Here is a 20,061-nt window from a genome sequence, read left to right as displayed (position 1 = left end):
AGAAAAACGAGGTGGTATGCCAAAAAGGTATTCAGTATCTACAGGATGTTCATGCTGTGACTGAAGCTCCCCACAGGCAGAGGTTCTCTGGTTCTTATTCCACTTAATTCATCATTCAGAACTCAGCAGGGGACTCTGCCTGGTTTTGGACTTGAAACAGTTAGGCTGGTATTTGCCCCACCCTTTGTCCTCTAAAGGCTTAAAAATGGAATCAATCTACTTTATTATCCCAGCAGTATTTTCCAGAGAACTACCTAACTGATAAACTATAGGGTGAAAATAACATCTCTGTATCAGATTTTGCCCTGAAAGATGTATTTCTCATGAGGCATAGTCTAATAATCCTTTTCTGTGTAGCCTGAGCTGTGCATCCAGGTTCTTTACAAAACTAATCTCATTAGGGCTGGTCACAGTTTCTCCTTCTATATTCCTTAACTCTGTGTCTACTTATCACCTGCTCTTATAACCCAGAATGAAACCTTTTAATCAGTGACCGATTTTACAAAACTTCCTTACTTGTCCTGATGACTTAAAGGCACTTCTACAGTTCATCCTATTGGATATCGATGTGATTGTTTCCATTCCTTCAAGGCATAAACAAATAATATTCCACAAAAACTCTTGAATCAATTAACTTGAGAAACTACTTGAATCTTAAAAATATACCTATTTATAGAGCTCTTTGGTTTTGATAGAAGAAAATTTTAACGATAGCATAAACATTAATGAACCGTCAAGCTTGATTTATCTAGATGTTAACAGACTCCCTACAGACCTGGGATTATTTTTGCAAGGCCTACGTCTTTACAGTGTTGAGTCTAACTTTGTGTTAAAATTTACCTCCCCCCCCCAAAAAACAAACCTGCTAAACATATATTGTCTTATATCATGTCTTATTTTTGTCTGTCGGTGTGTGGAATTTTATGATCCAATCTTTTTATACTAATAGTGATGTTGTCTGTGGAGATTTTCTTGCAATGGGAAACCCTCATGCTGAAAAACTTGTCAGACAACAGAGACAGTTGTGATATGTCAAATTAAGATGGCAAAGTGATGTCAAAGCAGGTCTAGGGAGAGCCCGTAACAATGTTACTGTCAAGTAAATAAAGAAAACTGAAACACAAGAAATACAAGTTGTTTCAAGAGAGCTACGACTGTGGTACGGTTCTGTGTTTTGAGAGACATTGGTTTAGAATGATTATCATTTGTCAGAAGGGCTTCAGGATAAGAGCAAGATCTGATGGCTGCCAACTAAGGTCAGCAAAGTTCAGTGTGGAAATGGAGATTTTTTTTTTTTCCTTGTTATCAAATTCTCAGAAAACAATTACTAACTAAAGAAAATATTAGTTCACCAACAGTTTGCTCAGTGAGAAACAAAAAATATCTGGTGGGTTATGCTACTTAGGAGATCACACCTAGTTAAAATAATGGTCATCTTGGCCTTAGAAATTTAGGAAGCTGCATGAGTTCTGTGAGGTTTTGTTATACTTCCTATTTGTAGCTGCACTGGTTCACTCCCTGTTCTCTCAATATGGCCTCAGGGTTGCCAAAGAGAAGAAATATAAGAAAGTAAGGAGGACCAGTAAAAAGTAAGTGGTTTTACTGCTGTGCAGCTTATCCTTTTCTTGCCTTACTTTTTTGTCATTCACCATACACACATTTCAGTTGTGTCATTCCATGATGATAATATTCCCCCTCATAATAGGAAAGAATGTAACAAAGAACTAAAGCATAGTAGTAGAAAGAAGGAAACAAAAGGCAATTCCTAAAGAGAGAGAAGCAAAAAAGCATGAAAAAGCACAGTAAAATGGGCACCAAATAGAAATAAGTTATAGACTGAAGCTAAGGAGAAGTTGATGAATTTCTGGAAAAAAATAAAACCTCATAACTAAGGAAAAAATAACATTAAATAATGCATTTTCATGGAAAGCATGATATTCTAGACACTGTCATTTGTGATCATACTTATGATCTGTCTTGCCCAGGATATAACTTTTGACAGCTTTAGAAAGAATTAGAAAAGTTCTTGAGATGAAGAGAAAGCATCATAGGGGTAGTGAAGGTATAAACATTTGCTTCTGTTAGTGAGTGAAATTAATGTTCTGATTTCTGCTTTTATACTTCTTTGAAAATAATTCACTGTTGAGGTAATTCTTCTGAAATGTATTTCCTGTAACACGGATTTAAGAGGAGGTGAAGGACTGAGAAAAAAGAGAAGGGAGGGATAGATGTTTCTTGATTTAAATAACAAAGTCGTGAGGGATCAGTAGCACATAAAATCTCAAAATAGTTGTCTTTTCTCAGATTTGTTGAATATGTGGCAACTTGTTTGGTATCGGTTGTTTTCATTTAGTAGTTTTTCTACAAATGTAATCAAAAATAGCAACTTGGTCAAGAAATGAATGGAATCTTGAGAAAATATCACATGACAAAACTTGAAAAATCTTTTAACTTTTCACTTTTAAACTAATTTTTTTATGGCTTTTCCATTAATTTTTTTTTACTCCATCCATTGAAATAAAATATCCAGGGCAGCAGCTGTAGCAGAAATTTAGCCACAAATTTAAGCCACTTATTTAGTAACACCATAGGATAAAGGGGGAAATCAGAAGACTTTCAGGATCATATTTTAATTTTCACAGTGGACTGTTGGGTGTTTGGAAAAAATTTTGAATGGTTTTCATTGAGATTCTTTCTAGATAAATAACAGGTTTTGATTTTCCAGAACCTCTGTCTAAGTGTAGTTTATTTTTTAGTTTTTCCAGGCTCCCTCAAAATAAAAAGTTTATAAGTTATTCAAGTCTATCTGAAACTGAAGTAGACTTAAACAGAAAAGCAATAGTTCGATTTCATAGACAATTTCAAGATTAGAGGTGTTTTAATTTGATCAGCTACTGTGCAATGTGATCACTGGTTTGGTTGTTTTGACCCATTGTTTACAAGGGGACTTTAGAAGAGAAGGAAACACATTTTGTTTCCAAATTAAATTATAGTATCTAGTAAGTATGTTGTTTCAAAAGAATTCTGCTTCACTTAAATTTAACAGGGAATTGTTTTCTAATAATTAACATTTGCACTGTATTCTTTTATATGAAAAGAATAATTTAGTGTTATCAATGCTAATTAGAACAATTTCTCAATTGATACATGATTGATACAAATTTTAGATCTCTTCTGGGATAGCAATTAGATAAGCATATTAGTTCGCTATGTCACAACAGGTATTTGAAAAGACATCCAAAGAGATACTGTTTTAACAGAAGGACAGAGAAACACAAATGCATTTTCCCACAGGCGGTAAATGAAAAACTGGATCAGTTTTGAAAATCTTCAGTGATATATTAAACTGAACAGTGGTGGTGGGTTTTATTTTATAGTTTAAGCGATCTTCTTTTCATTTGATGAATGAGAATTTGTGCATCACATTAACACTAATGGAAAATTGACAAAAATTCTACACGTTGGTATAAGGCTAGACTCTTCAGAGTAATGTGGCACCAGCATCAGTTTTGTCAATATTGTTACAGCTCATGGGATCACAGTACGAAAGTCTGTAATTTTAAAAAGTAAATCATGTATACATTGTAATAAATCCCCTCTCTGTGGGTATGCTCTCAAGGGTTTTTACCATTCTGTGATTCCATCTGGATATTTTATGGTCCTCATTTAGATTTGTTTTTAGTAACTGCAGTGGTAAAGTAATATAGGTTTTCTTACTTCCATAAAATAATTTAAGAAACTTTTATATAACATTCTTTTTTCTTTTAACTATTATCGTAGTATTAAGATCTGTTTTATTTTACTAATTTGGCTAAAAGGGCCAAACCATTTGAGTTGGGTTTGAACCCATTAAAATGTCTTTTTTTTATGTTGACCTATCAGTGTTTATTTTGAGGTGTTTATCTTAAGATATGAGTTCCAAAGATTTCTGATGTGAAAGGCATTTCATTTGATAACATAAGATGATAGCTTTCCTAGATTTTCAGGTACCAGATATAAATGATACTGCATGTGTTGTGCAGTGTCTTTCACCATAACAAAAAAATCCTATAACTGTCTTGATCAACTACAAAAGCACTGAGCCAAATTCACATTCATCATGTTTTTCTGTGTCACTCTTCTGATCTGTAAAGGAGATCTACCCATACAAAGGATGGTCTGGAGTACTAATACAGCCATCCTTCATGGTCCCTAGAGTTGGTGGTAATGTTGTGTTCTGCCAGTCAGGGCTGTTGAAGGGAATTGTTAAATCCATAACCCTGACTGTTATTTTAGTGAGTTACGTTCTTTGGAATAGTGTTTCCTTTCATCTAGTAAAAGTGAAGTTGTAATTATTTTGCAACATGGCTGTGATTTCCACCTGCAGACTTTCTGCAATTCCTGAATATTTGCTAGCCTTTGCTTTTCATAAATTAAGACCATTAGTGTAATTTAAATGCCTACAAAATATGTGACACATGTATGGCTCTAAAACCAATTTTGAGTGTAATCTTGCAAAACATTACATTCTGTTTAATACACATCTTTTTTTTTCCCCCTAATAATTACTTTGATTGGAATAAGAACATCTGTTATTTCAGTTAATAGTTTTACACACCTAGCATTTACTTTCAAACTTTTCACATATCTTTATATTTTCCCTCCATACTACCTCTTTTCAGAGCTGTACTGAACTCACCACCAACTTGATAATTGGTTTAAAATAGCAATTTGAATCTAGGTTTCTCTGAATGACAACATATAGCAGAGAGGGAATAATGTAGATTTAAACTATCCAAGTAATTTTAATTAATGATCAAAAAATAAATCCTAACTTTATTTCTTTGACTGTAAGTTAGATTCAGCAAAATATTTCAAGAAAAAATTTGCCATAAGATTCTGCTAACAGAAAAAAGACATTTTACAAGAACAAATAAACTTGAAGGAAAACTCACATTTCCAACCAAAATATCACCATCACTTTTTTCCTAGTACTGTCACAGCCAAAATATGCTTTAGTTTCTGTCATCAGCATGAACTGTACTCAAACTTTGTTGTGTCATTCCTAACAAATGTTGAATAGAGTATAAGGGAATAGTCTATCAAATATGAAGACACAATTTGTGAGTGGTAATTACTGGTGGAAAATTCCTACTCTGTTTCTTGGCACAGAAGTCAGTGAGGATGGTGGGAAGAGATACCACAGTATGAGTTACCAGTAATTATAGTGAACAATTTGAAACAATACCGTTTTGTTTACAGTACATGGAAGACTATATCAGTAGCAAACAGAAAATAGATAGCCTAACAAAAATACAAGTTAAAAAGGAGAATTCTAGTATTTTCTGATTTTTTTTTTTGATCTAGTTTTAGGACCTTATGGTCCTTTCTAAGTACATTTTATGCATTTTTCATACATCAACAAATAATGCATATAATGACATGTCTTTATTTTGTCATAAGCATTTTTTTCTATACAAAGCTCCTGTTCTTTTGATGACACACTGTACAGGAGTAACAAAGGCCAAGTTTTCTCTGTGAACTGGGTTAAATGGATTAAACTCTCTCATGCTTTTTATTTAGCCATACCTGAGACTTTCAGATATATAGAAGCTATAATTGAGTGAAAGATTTCTGCAGGCTCTAAAGTATAGTTAATTGCATCTTTTTTTCTAAGTTGAACATAAGATATAAAAACATTTAACTTTTAGTTTTGCTAATATTACAATTGATTCCAGTTCCAATAAGGGTTTAAGTTGACACAAAGTAAAATCATTGAAAGAAAATGCAGGCAAACCTTGATAAAGACCAGATGAAATTGTGTTGGTATTCAGTTAGACTCATACACACACTGTATTAATAATAATATAAAGAAGTTCAAAACCATGATCTTATTTCATAAGGATTTTTTAAAAATTGATTTTATCAGCCTACATTATATTTCTTCAAAATAGAAATTCACACTGACTAGTTCAGCATGGTGGCTTCAAGGTTTTGAACCCATGACTTCATTAATGCCATAGGCATGACTAAAATAGTGTAGTTGAAATTAATCTTTTTTTAGACATTAGTAAGTCATAGTGAAAAGAAATAATTAGCATATCTTTGGGCCAACAGAAGAACACTGAAAAAGAAGTCAAGTAAACCAGAGCATTTTAAGATAATTGCCAGGCATACATCATTTATTCCAGATTAGCTAAGGTCACGCACTTGATGCTCCCAGTATTTGTGTCCATATATGTGGTCATTGTTGCCATCAAATTGCTGAATTTTGATGGCTATATTTAATGGACTGAAAATAGACCATGAAGAAAAGTACTAAGAACAGCAAATATAAAGAGCACGTACTCCATTCAGTTCAACAATGACCTTTTTAACCTTGCTGTATGCAGGAAATAACCACTTGTATTTTAGTAATTACATTAGCTTCCTTAATGGCATTTGATACAGATGGTATAGGAAGAATTTATCTGCAGCTGAAGAATGCAGGCAACAGTTTTAGTTTGAATTGCAAATACTTTTTCTCGTTGGAGTTAAGTGGGAGGGGAAAGAGAACTGAAAATAGATTTGTGTGCTCTCTTCAATCAGAGAAGCCATTATTTTTCAAAGCTTGTTACCATTTTTGTTTCTCATTGTGTTAAAACTAATAAAACTTTGCACACTTTAAAAATCTCTGTCAAATCCTGCAAAACAGTAAAGAGGAAGAATAAATGCAGTTGTTAGTGCATTTGGGACTTAAGAAACTGATTCTGATTCATGCTGCAAATTCTATTTTTGATTTCATGAAGATACCTCAATCAGTTTGTGTCTTCTCTTCTGTAAAATGGGAGCAGAACATTTTCTTCCTCCTTTTTTATTTTTGTCTGTTATGTACTGTCTGTTGAAGGAAATTATTTTAGTGTCTGTACCAAGCCAAAAGCAGTGAGGCAATTCACACAAGTTGGACTTCCTGGAACAGAGGATCGTGCAAATTTAAAAAGCAAAAGAGTATTAAAAAGACGTTTTTTCTGGTCTATGTAGGATAACTTAAACAGAACAAGGATGGTGATTCTTGCTTAACTTACTCTTACAGGTTTTGATTATGTGGGATCTTCATAAACCAGAGATTGCATTCTGACAGATTTTCCTAATAGGCAGACAAGGATCTGCCCCTCTCTACTATTGATTCCACAACAGCTCTGACAGTAAACTGAAGATTAATTGTGTTTTCAGTAACAGGAAAAAAAAAAAAAAAAAAAAAAAAGTTTATTTATTTCAAATCTTAACTCCTTAATCAGGAATAAGTGAAAATGGGAAGAAGCACAAGGGACACAAAAATAGAGCCCTTGGCAGCTAGGAAGGGGGAAATGAAGCATGTAATGGAGGGCACACACTTTCCCTCATATGATTTGAGTGGCAGGAATCCCTGAAGTGGGAGTAGGAGGCTGATAAGCAAGAAACTTACAACGTGAAATTGTAGCCCTGCTATGAATGTTTCACGTTTTTGTATTCTGTTTTACTTCAAGGAATGTATAGTATGAATACTTAAAGGTGAATAGAAAGTATTTCTGTTTCCTTCTTCCTACCCATCAAGATGCATGGGATTCCCCATTCTGTGTCATGGCTACTCCTGGTTTTGCTTAGTTATAACTAGAGTGCTGCACACTTAATTTCTACTGTAGACTGAGCGCTTTGCAAAGGGTATTCCTTGCATCCATCTTTGACACTATGAACTTCTTTTATGAGGCTTTCCTATCTCTCTCTGTATTTTCACGTGTGAAAAGTGCTACAGTCTCTAACATAGTTATTTATTTCTTTTTGACATGAAAAACAGCCTCTTAGAATGTCAAGTTTGAATACTACTGGTTATGAGAGGTGTTAATGGCTCTTATCAGTGGCTTGTTTCATCAGCAGGCAATTACAGAACTGGTTACAAGTGATGTGTGTGCTGATGTGCTAACCAGATGTCAGTTCTGTATCCTCCTCTTTTTCTTTTTGGGAATTTCACCAAAATCCGTTCAATTCTCCTTTCTGATGCTAGAATGCTACATCTAAGCTTGCAGTTGATTAGATGTGATGTCCAGACAAATAAAGACATCGATTTTAGGTCAGACAACCACTTTACTCAAGCCTGTAGAATCATCAGGCTATTAAAAAGTTAGATATAAAATATATAAAAATCATTATGGTAAATAAATAGAAATATTTGCACTAAGGTAATTATGACTTCCTTCAAACAGAGTGTCCTGTTTTATTATGTATGCAGTGTTTGTGTCTTTAGAACTAGACCATCATTGTGATCTGGATAATAATCATGAGTACTTATCCTAGCTTTGTGCCATTTTAGGCATGTTTGGTTTGGTCCACACTCCAAACTTTTTTTCATATTGTTTGAAGCTACACAGGTGGCATAAGTACCACCAACTGTCTTTGAAAATTAAGAACTTCTAATTTAATGAATTAAGCCAGGAAATATTCATTATGTGTTTCTCTTTAAAGTGTCTATTTTGCATCGAGTTTTCTGTTCTTTTTGGAAACCTGGTGAAGATACAAAGTAATTACTGCTGATGCATAAACATTTGTTAGGTAATTTAATTGGTTTATTTTTTGTAGCTGTGATGCTTTTTCAGGATACATTTGTTCTTTTGATTTAAACTCAGAAGCTGAAGTCACATACAAATTTAGAAGACTGTAGCATGGGAATATGTTTCTAAGAGCATTATTTTGCCTTGATCACATTTTAATACACCTGAGGTACCTGCAGCAACCCAAACCGTTCTATGATATTGAAAGATGATAAGTGAACATGTGACAAAAAATATATTTTTTTTAGTTTTACAGAATATGTGGTGGATTCATATTAAACCAGAGAACATCCTATGGTAAAATATTTGATATGTCTGTGCTACCTGCATTGGCTTAACTGTAGAGTTCAGTCTTCTGTTTGGATTTTCTTTGTCAGCTTTCAAATAGAGGAGGTAGCCTGCAGGTGATAAGTATCCCATTAATCTTTCTGATCCTCTAGCACTTGAGCATAAGAATAGCTGATCAATTACAGCAATTGTCTCCCTAAATGAGCTCTGCACATCTGCCTCTTATTTCATTAGTTAACTGTCTGCCCATATATCTGATAGAATGGAAGCCTAGTGGCTTCTTACAGCTTGTTCTGTGTTACTATACAATAAGGATGGGGTTGTTAGCAAAATGGGCACAAAAGGGTATTTATCCACTACCTGCAATAAATATACATGCTATTGTGTAGGAGTGCTTTTGTCTCTAATCGCTGTTTGTAGAAACCTACTTAAAGCACATCAGTTTGCTTTTCAGCTTCCTATTTAGTCCTTAGCTGTAAGCTTTATATTTGTGAGTTTATAATTTTTGTAATAAAACAAAAGTCTTTCTATGCCCTAAACCCTCATATCAATGTCTATATGATTTTAGATAACAGAAGCTACCAGATATAAAGATAACAGTAGAAGTGTAATTTCCTCATTGTTTCTTTATAATGCATCTTTTAAATACTTAGATATGATATCCTTCTCTCAGAAAGTAAATTTCCATTAGCAAAGCTGCAAATGAGTACTTACAATAGCGACAATGTTATTAGGTATTGGTTATTTAAAGTAAGTAAAAAACAATAAGTAACTGCATAATTCAAGGTTTGTTTTAAGAAACATGGCCTGCAAATTATGGGTTATAATTCTAATAAAGATAAGATTTTACATTAATTCCTCTTTCATTAATACTCAAGCTTTCAATTACAGGAAAATCAATTACCAAATAAAAATTAATTTCTAAGCAGAGGCTTTATTCTTTACATGTTAATGTCTGATTAGTTTATTCTTAAGAATTTACAGGATTTAATATTCAAAGGTTGTTTTCTTATGTTTGCTGTATATTAAATGGCATTGTATGATATAGATAGGTAGGTATTTATTTTTTTATTTAGCTAAATAGTGAACTAAGTTAAATGTCAAAAAGACTGAATTAAAAAATATTCTGTCCTGAACTTGGTATAGATTATTCTAGGTGATTCTTTGATGCTTTCTGAACTTTTAAGTATATTTGAATGTGAAATGCTCAGATAATTGTGCTTGAAACTTGTTTCAGTGAATTTGAGTGATAAAAAAATATATATTACAGATATTTTATGGAATTTCTGAAACCTTGGAGCTATAATAACTAAATATCACCAATCTTTTAAATTCATTTTTGACTATTTATTGCAGGTCTGGTTTGTATGAAATCAAGTACTTCAGTGGTTGAACTTGTTATGCTACTTTGTTCACAGGTAAGACATTCTCTGGTTTTAATTGTTTTAGTTTCTTTGTGTAGTGCTGGATTACTGCCAGCCTAAGAATTGTATCTTGCTCTTTGTTTCATTCTTCCATTTCAGTATAAGAAAATACAAATTAATCTCTTCTGGTTGCATATAAATTGTAGATTTTTTTTTATCGGACTTTCCATAGTTTGTCTATATTCACAGGGTATACAATCTTTATTTGTATTCATTTTGTAAAAGTGAATGGATGTACATTATGCACTTTTTCTGTGTATGAACTCTCTTTCAAGCCAGTCCGTATTTAGAATACGTAAATAGGATACTGTTGTCATAATATTATGTTGAAATCTGTCTTTGAATTAGTAATTTTTTAAAACCTTACTTTGTGGTAACTTTATTACTTTTGATATACGTGACATAACTCATTGGATATTTTATGTAGCTGTCTATATAAAAAACAGAGGAACATGGTTTAGGTAGCAGAACATGGTTTAGGTGACAGTAGCATAATATTTCTGTTTAAAAATTGTTGTAGTTAATTATTGGGTTTTCAGCCTAGCAGTAATGGGTTTTTCAGAAATCTGACTCAACATTTTGAATTGCTTTCACAAGTAAAATATTCAAAACTAAAACAATACCTCATAGTGTTTGAATTGTTTATATCTCAATTTTAATTTTCCTTGTTTTGACAGAAGTGTTATTGACTAATTTCATGTATATAGTTTTTTATTTTAAACTGCCAGTAGTAAGTTATCAACATTTTAGGGTTTTGCTCATTTTGTAAAATATAAGAAAAATACAGTGGCCTAACAGTTCCGGATAACTTCACAGGTTTTCAGACTTCTCTAAAGACTTATTAACAGTGTTTCATTTACGAAGTTCCCCACAGATTTATAATACCAGTTAAACTCAAACCAAGTTAGTATATAAAATGCCCAGGTTAACTTGTTATATTATTACCAAGGAAAATTACTTTTTTGTAGCTTTACTTGAGCATTTACTGCTGCATATTGAGAACATGCACCAAAAATGTACTGAAAACAAATTAGTTTCTAGTGGTAATTGAAATGAAGATCTACTTTTGAGGAATCTATCTGTAAATAATAAGCATTTACAACTGATTTTGAGGGATTCCAACTTACCTGCTGTTTGCCAGTCCATAGGTTGCGTTTCTTCAAGCTTCTGTCATAAGGATATCATTAAATCTTGTTTTCCTTTTTTTTTTTTCTTCTCTTCCTTTTTTTTTTTTCCTTCTTCTTTTAGCCAGGGTGGATATTGGTTAGGGAAAAGTAAAAGAAAAATACAACCCTGGCAGGAATCCTCAGTGGGATTTGAACTTCAAACCTTATCCAGCAGGGCACTTGAAAAATTTGTTACCTAATGGTGAAGTCCTGGGTTCCAGGAAAATTCCAAAACATCCATTAAGGCTTTTGAGCTCTATGTTCATGTCATGAAACTTTTTTTTTTTACTTTTTTTTAGCAGCTTTTGAAACATTTTCTTGAGGGAAGGAATAACTTACAGTCCTTTCTTCTCTAGCCTTTGTTTTTACTGCAGTTCTCAGGAATAAAGTGGAATGTAGCATTAGGGTCTAGTGTCTTTGATGGCCTCATCATCTAATCATAGGTTTAACATTACTCATTTGCTGGCTCCAGGAATTCCTGCCATTAAGGGCCCTAGAGATGAAACTTTGCCTCAAATATTGATTGAAAGGAAGAGAGAGAAATTTAAGCTCTTTCCGCAATGCTTGCTTTAGACATCCCAGTAAAGCTATGTAACAAATGCAGCTAAATCAATTTGTTATTTTTATGACTATTATACATGTAATTTATTATTTAAAAATATTCAGCTATTTTAAAAATAAGATTCATTTTATACCTGAAATAATGTGAAGAGCCTAATCATTCTGAAGTTTTGAACATCTATTCATTGTCTTCAGTGTTTGTTTGGGAGAGCTATTTTCCCTCTACCCAATTACTTGGGGAAATTGCAAGCTTTTAGTTTTTACACCCCATCTGATACTTCAGGGTTTTTTCCTTACCTTCTAAGTAAGGAAGACTTTGTGCCCTGCTGTCCATTTATTACCAAGTACTTCAGAAGCTAATCCTGTAATGTTTGCTGGTGGTGTTAGATGTTAGATGTTTCTACAGGAATTGGTCAACAGGGGGCTGTAGCGGTGCAAATTGCATTCTCCTCCCCTCACCTAACTCTAACTATTGCTTCTGTAAATTGCATTTCCACAGAATATTGTGCTTAATCCTATAGGTGTACTAAACAATCAGGTCTGTAGTTCTATTCATCTGCAGGAAAAACGTTGTTAGTTTTTTTCTATTTACATTTTAAAACTATTTGTCAAATAAAACATGAGGTAAATGCTATAAGAGTACTAATACATAAAATGTCTAGAGGAAGAGAATGGCAGACAGACAAATATTGTAATCCAGCCTATAGCTCACAGAATTTGGAATTAGGAGTATAGGAGATGATGTCTGCAGCCAATGAGGTTAAGTCATCTCTATAAATAAAGAGATAGTGCTACCTGAGCTTTTCTATATGATAAATTGAGTAATATGGACTGGAAAGGCTATATAAAGTACTGTGGTTTTGCAGTAATCCTAATATAACTAGGGGTTTTCTTCCTAACATGGGTAAATCCTTCATACTCAGATTAAATTACATTTTACAGATTATATGGGGAAGTTTGAAATCTGTCATTCAAAAGATAGATGACAATATTAAAACCTTTGAAAAGTACAATTTTGTTTGCACAGAATGGAGTAACTTTAGACATTGAAGAGGAAAGGGAAATGCGAAGTTTGTTTTCCTTTCATTTGCTACAGCAAATTAGATGCTTTTATGCTCTTTATGTTGGAAATTCCATGTTAACGACTACAGATTAGCAAGGATGTCAGAATTTTTTTTCTTATCTGAGCTCCTGAATAAAATCAACATTGCCAGCGGCTCACGTCCAAGGTATGGTCTAAATTTACATGAAATATCACGTTACAAATGTCTGAAGGTACATGTCATGGATAATTCAGTTCATATGGGCAGCCTTTTTGACTCTGAGGGATATGCAATCAAGCTTTTCCCCCAAAGGAATTTGGAGTTTCTGTGAAAAATACATTTTAAATTTTAAAGGAACTCCTGTATGGAAAGTGCGTCACTTGTGAATTTGGGGAAGAACAAAAAGTTCTACTCTTTGTATTTTCAGAATCTCTCTTGTGTAACTTGCTTTCCTGCACCCATTTTATTTTTTCCTAGTATCACCTACTTCACTAGATTAAAATTTAGGTTAATTTGAAGGCTTTATTTTCTTTATTTCTTATATAAACCAAAAGCATACATCCAAGTACTTGAAATATATTTTTTCTGGATAATTGATAATAAACATGTAATGATTTTTGCTTATCATAAAATAGGCATTTGCATTTGGATTTGGCCTATTTTAACATAAAATGGATGAAGATGTGTTATGTTTGACAAGATCTGTGCTTGATTAGCTGGTCTTTGTTCCCTCAGCCTAGTTGAGCATGTCACAGCTGTGTTGCTGTTGGAGTGGCAGATTTCTTCAATAAACCATAAATTTTTTTAAAAAAAAGTACATTAATTTTTGCAAGGTAGTTTCTTCTTACATCAGATTTAGATTTCAATTACTTTCTTCTTTTTTTTCCCTAGCCAAAACACTACAGTAGTTTTTAATTACTTCCAGATCTTTTGCAAATTTTTCTCTTTGAGGATACAGCTTCTGCAGAAACTGAATGATGTTATCCCAAAGGAGTTTTATCTCATGCCACTTGTATTTTTCTGTATCTTATCTATTAACAGGAGAAATTTAATTTCTTAAACAGAAAATACTCTCTCAGTATCTAAGACATCTTGCTACTTGATGTGTTTAAAAATGTAACTATTATAATGGGAAAATGGTTACTTTAGGAAAAAAATGCTGTCATTTGTGATTGTAGAATGCATGTAGAATATCTGCCTAATTTTAGGATTTTGTAGTTTTCAATTCATCCTTCACTCTGTTGATTTCCTTTCCCCACCTGTTGGAAGTTTGGTCAAGAATGTAATTCAGGAGCCTGCAAAGGAAATATCAAAGCTAGAATGAAAATATTCTGCTTCTGAATCACTATGTTGAGGAAGAAGATTTCTTTTAGATGCTGTCCCTTATAAATGGGCTTTTATTAGAAAAACTCTGAGTGAGGAAAAGGATGTACATAAGTAAGAAATGCTTTACTTAAAACTGGCAATTAAAAACTGTTAGGAGAATCTCAAATAAGTGATAACACATAGTCCCTCTTATAATTAAGGTATAAGTAGATTCTGTAAATTTTTTACTTCTGTGAAAAATTATAGAATTTAAAGAGCCTTAATTAAGCAAACTATACCAAGAGTATATCCATAACTTGACAAGCTCCAGTATGTAACTAATGGGTAAACTGAGCTTCAGATAAGCCTTTCAAACATTGGTTAACCTTGTGAGCCTCATAAATGAGTTGTGTCTGTCCATATTGTCTTATCCATTAACCTGGAAACTTAGAAGCTACTTGAACTGAATCTGGTCTGTCTCTTCATATCACAGGCAGCCATTCAGTATATACTTAACCAAAAAAAGATCTGTGACAGATCTGCTCCCAGGCAGCACAATCCATAAAATACTCCCCAGCAGTTTGACACATGTAAAACATCGTAGTTCTATACTACTATATATACACTATAGCAATCAAAACATAAAGTGACAAAATGGGGCAGAAGGCGGGACAGGGCATGGCAAATGAGTGCATTGCCTATTGTCCTAAGTGGCAAGAAAAAATCTGAAGCAATATCAAGCAATTAATCCCACTCCAAGGAGAGGTGGAAAAAGAAACAAACAAAAAAAACAGAAAGATGTGCCTTGCCAGTGCAAATTCCAAGGAAATTCTCACTGAGGAAATTCTGTGATAGGTTTAGCTCTGAGAATATAGGAAGACCCATCAACCAGACACTGGAGAGATTTCAGTACACACTAGCACATCTAAATATGCATTCTGCCTTGGAATACAAGACAGCTCCTGGGCTTCAAAAACTGGCAGCTGCCCAACACAGAAACCAAGCAGAAAAAAGGTTTTCTGGTCCCTACAGCTGACCAGAAGAAGCCCTGAAATGTGGGATTCATATAACAGAAACACAATCCATGCTTGATACTAAACATAATCTATTCAAGGCTTTCTAGGAAATTTTAAGTAAGAATTCTCCAGCTCTGCTGTACAGTGCCTTCTTATCAAGCACCATCCTCAACAGGTTTTTTACCAGGCTCCATCTTAAGACAGCATTATTTCTATACTACACTATTTGTATGTCTATGTTACATTTTAATTTTATACATTATTAGAAACCTTTTAATTTTCATTATAGATTTATTTGTAATAATTTTGTATGCTTACTCTTGTTGCCAGTATTAGATTCAACGTTAATTATGCTTGTTGGTCCTTATTTATTCCCTCCAAATGTATTCCTAGAGTTCTTATACTCCCTAATTTTTGTTTGGTAAATGATAGGTCTTTCAGAGTAACTGTGATAGTAGCACTCTAACAGAATTGTTTGCTATTTATCTTTTTGACACCAACTGCAGTAGGAAGGCTGAAGACAAGTTAAATAATGGCTGTTTCTCTTAAACCTCAAGAACAATGAACCTCAGACTTAATCCATTTAGGAAATTAAGTCAGATATAACTTCAGTGATGAAATTAAGGTTGGCTATGCAAATTTCTACGGAGGTGGAATTTTTTAATCTTTCTTTTTCCTAATCATGGAACAAGTTGGGTGTTTTACCTTTGGCCATATTTTCCCATTTGTCCTGTTGGATTATCCACTGTCTCTTATTTGTACCAGTGCAACTAGGAGGAGACAATTCTGCATATTGTATCACTGCAAAAATCGGAATTAAAATTTGATGTAGAAGGGAAAGACACACAGAAGCACATATGCAAACATACAGAAACTCATTGTTTTAGTAATTCTGTTTTCCAGCATATCTTGAAAACATTTCTCCTAACAAAGTTCTGGATCTGCTACACTGCTTCTGTCCTGCAGCTTATTCTTTTGCTAACCCCACTTTTGTAGCAGTGCTGATATTTATAAGACTCACAAACACATCTGAAAACTGTTCAGACATTTGTTTCCTGGTTTAGTGGGTTAAGCTGACTGAGACCCTAGTTCAAAAGTCAACAGAGCTACTGAGAGAATTTGAGGACTGCAAATCTGGGAGCACAAAGAAGAAAGAAAACACCACTTGTGTCTTCATGGCTGCAAGCCATGGCTGCAGTTTCGATCATCATTTTAGGCTTCTCTCTGGCCCAGATCACACTCGTAGAGGTATCATATCTTCTCCATGCCTAGCTCCATATTCCTGCTTGCTCCCTTTCACCAATACATGCAATGGTGGAAACAGTCACATCAAAATAAAAAGTAACTCTGAATAAAATAATAATTTTTAAATTATTATACTTCTAGAGTAGCTATGAAAGCAACAGCTCATAGTAGGTGACAGGTAGGATGTCTGGGGCTGTAGGAAAGAAAGGCTGCCTCTGTGGCAGTCAAGAAAAAAGAAGGGAATTTTGGTATTTGCTGGGAGAGAAGTAAGTTAAAACCAAAAAAAAAATCCCTCAGATTGTCATACAATGGACAAAGCACTAGAAAGGTGTATGAAAATGTCATCATGTAGCTCCAAATTGAGGCTTTGTAACTTCCACTTTTACCACAGGCTCAAATTTAAGTTCAATAAATAAAGTCTTTGTAGCTGAAGTGAGTACTTTCTCTAATATTTTAATCATATTTGGACTATAAAAATGTCCAACAAGAGAGAAATATTTCTACTGTGTCCTCATCCATTATCAAATATGGTACAGGTTAAACATGTACTTATGTTCTGTTGTTGATTTGAGGCCCTTCACAATCCAGAACATGGCCTATACACAAATAGGTTATTATACACACTTAGTGTAATTTCCAAAATCAGAAATGAACTTCAGTACAAGCTATAGGAGAAGTAGAAAAGTTTTTCCTTTATATTTTTTTACTCTAGAAATTAAGTGGTTTGTTGGGGGGCAGTTGTTTTTTGTTTTGTTTTCCTTTGGTGTTTCTCGTTTGCTTTATAGAATTCTGGAAGTTTTCCAAAAGATGATCATTTTGTATTATCCTTTTTTTTTGTGTGGAAGGTCAGAGAATTTTCCTGCATTAATTCCTTGTTTATGTGTAGAATGTCTTCCAGCCCAATCTCACTCTTCATCTCTTTGCTATCTGCTTCTGATAATCTGTCTTTCAAATGGAAACCATCAGTGTATTTTTTCCTACTTGTTGGGCAATTTTACTTTCTTGATTATTCCATGAGATGTCCTTCCAGATCCCCATGCACTCAGAAAACTCCTTCTGTGCTTTGCCCTTAGTAATAAGCATGATCTCTTCTTCAGTACGTTCCTTACACCAGACTCATCGTGGAACTTCTGGTCCTTTCTCTTGCCTGTCCCTGTCAGAGTACTTTTGACAAAAAATGTCAAAGAATACATTTATTACACATCAATGAGATGCTGATCTGAACCTTCTCTAGATTCATGGCAAAACAGGCTGGATCAGAAAACTGTATGAATTACTTTCCCCATATATGGCAAGGTGTCTTCCCCTGACTTCTCTATTAAGTTGCCTACAATTGAGAAGAATCTTAGATCAGAGGAAAACACCTAGAAAGTCAGAAAAAGTCAGCTGGTACTTCTTAAAGAGATGAGAAAGGGTGCAAAAGCTCATTATTCAAGACCATCATTATTAATAAATTTACCATAGTTTTGATGGGGTTCACTATATATATAAAATAGAGATAATGTGAGGAGTATTTTTCTGTACATCAAAATGTCTTCTCTTTAATGATGCATTTTGGAAGTCTTCAAATTAGTTGTCCACCTTTAATATCAAAGGTTGGTTGAATAATAAGCGGACTGGCTTTTAGGACTAATAGCCATACCTAGCAACACATGTTATTAGTAATAATTTTAGTGTCTCTTAAATGAAGAACTATTTTTCCAGTCAGGAAGTAAGTTCTAGAAGTTGTGGAGATGCAGGTATCTTCTAACACATATCTTCTGTCTGTATTAGAAGATAGGCAGAATTTCTACAAGATGATGAATGTTAATATGGTATGTATCATCTAAATAAATTTGGCCATTTCCCTAGAGTTATTTAGATAATGTAAATGTTTTTGTAATTGTGAAATTTTTTTCTTTTTTTCTAAGATACCAATGAAATGTTCCCCCAGGAACGTTTGACTTAATTTCCAAGATAAATTGGGCAATTACCACAGGTGGTCAGAAGGGCAGTGGGTCTATATGTTTCCAAGAAAGCAAAAAATTAACATGTTACTTCAAGTGAAGAAAACGGAGGAAAGATGAGGCTGTAGTCTTGTGAAAGTGAAATCTAAAACTTCCTATTACCTTTGCTGCATTGTTAAATTCATATTGACATAAATAGTGTTGTGAAAGTTTCACATTCTTTTCCTTTCTGTGATTTGGCCAGAAGCCTGGTGTATTCCAATACTGGCAGATTTGCCTTCCAGGAGGATGTCGTCAGTCATTTTGCAATTTCCTTATCGTGGGACATAGTTCCTTTTAAAATGGATGACCTATCATAAAATCCTAAAACTGATCCCAAATTTACTTGAAAGAGTAGACCAAACATACATTTTATTTATCATATATCAGCAGTATACATGTGAGTGTAAGAGAAGGATAAAGGCAGTAAAATTTGAGTTCTTGGATCTGATTCTCATTCCAAACAATAATGGAAGGATTTAAGACTCCAATATCTTTAGATAAATTCTTCTAGGAATGGTAGGGACAGTCCTGTGATCTTAAAAACTCTATAATCTTCTCAGAAATTTATGAGTAATCTGCTCAAAAATTTATGAGGCTGTATCTTGAAATCAGTTGGGTTTTCTGTTTTTACCTACTTTTAACAGACATGGTTTTCTGCTATAAAGAAACATTTCCTTCAATCTTGTAACATTTCCTTTGAATGTTTCCTCTTCAATGAAGCAAAGCACGTTATTGATGATTTTAGAAGGTAACTTCACAAATGGAGTTCAAACCCAAGCTAAATTACATGCATGTTGTGAATTGCAAACACATTTTTATAAAATTTCCTCTTCCTTCTCCTGATAAAAGGTAGCACCTGTTCAGCTCCATACAAGACTTTTCTCCAAACATATTCAAGGGTCTAGAAGGAAGAGAGCCAATATAATAGAATTCCATCTGTCTCAAGAAGTTAGGATTAAACTACACTGATTGAGGAATTGAGCTATCAACTGAGTTATTAATATCTCAGACTAGAAAATACAATAACTATTCAATATGACAAAAGGAAAAAAAATACTCAGATTAGTTTAAGACCTGGGGAAGAGAGAATTGCCAAAGCAGCAAGGAGAATTGCGGGGTGATTACTACACCAGGTATCTGTCCATTCAGTAACTGCAGTTTGTTGAGGAACTTGTAATTTGTGGCACAATTTTAGACTTCCTTGAAGAAAGTGAAAAGGGCAAGAGCTGTCATATAAATTATGAAAACTGAGAAATGATTATTTCTTTTTTTTATAAAGATATTCTGTCAGATTTATTATTTAATTTTTAATATTATCACAATATATTTTAAAAGAAATTTTCTAATGATTATGAATAAAAATTTAAAAATAGTAAACCAAAGTTGATTTGGAAAGAAGTATAATATAAACTAAAAAAAGTTCTTAGCATGCCAAGCTTAGCTGTTCCTTTTTTGCTCCTTCACTACTCTTTTTTACCTGTG

The 20,061-nt window shown here is 33.6% G+C and overlaps 1 protein-coding gene across 10 annotated transcripts in view; it reads left to right on the top strand.

Moving 5' to 3' along the window:
* Positions 1–20,061, top strand: part of NBEA (neurobeachin) — a 514,855-nt gene that overhangs the window by 239,115 nt on the left and 255,679 nt on the right. For all 10 annotated transcript variants that reach the window (XM_074859829.1, XM_074859824.1, XM_074859821.1 and 7 more), the window contains one exon: positions 10,188–10,249. In XM_074859829.1, coding sequence (XP_074715930.1) covers positions 10,188–10,249 — 62 coding nt within the window. The remainder of the gene's footprint in view (positions 1–10,187; positions 10,250–20,061) is intronic.

The sequence above is a fragment of the Strix uralensis genome, chromosome 2 (assembly GCF_047716275.1).
Source record: "Strix uralensis isolate ZFMK-TIS-50842 chromosome 2, bStrUra1, whole genome shotgun sequence".
NCBI lineage: Eukaryota > Metazoa > Chordata > Aves > Strigiformes > Strigidae > Strix > Strix uralensis.
This window is presented reverse-complemented; position numbering and strand designations above follow the sequence as displayed.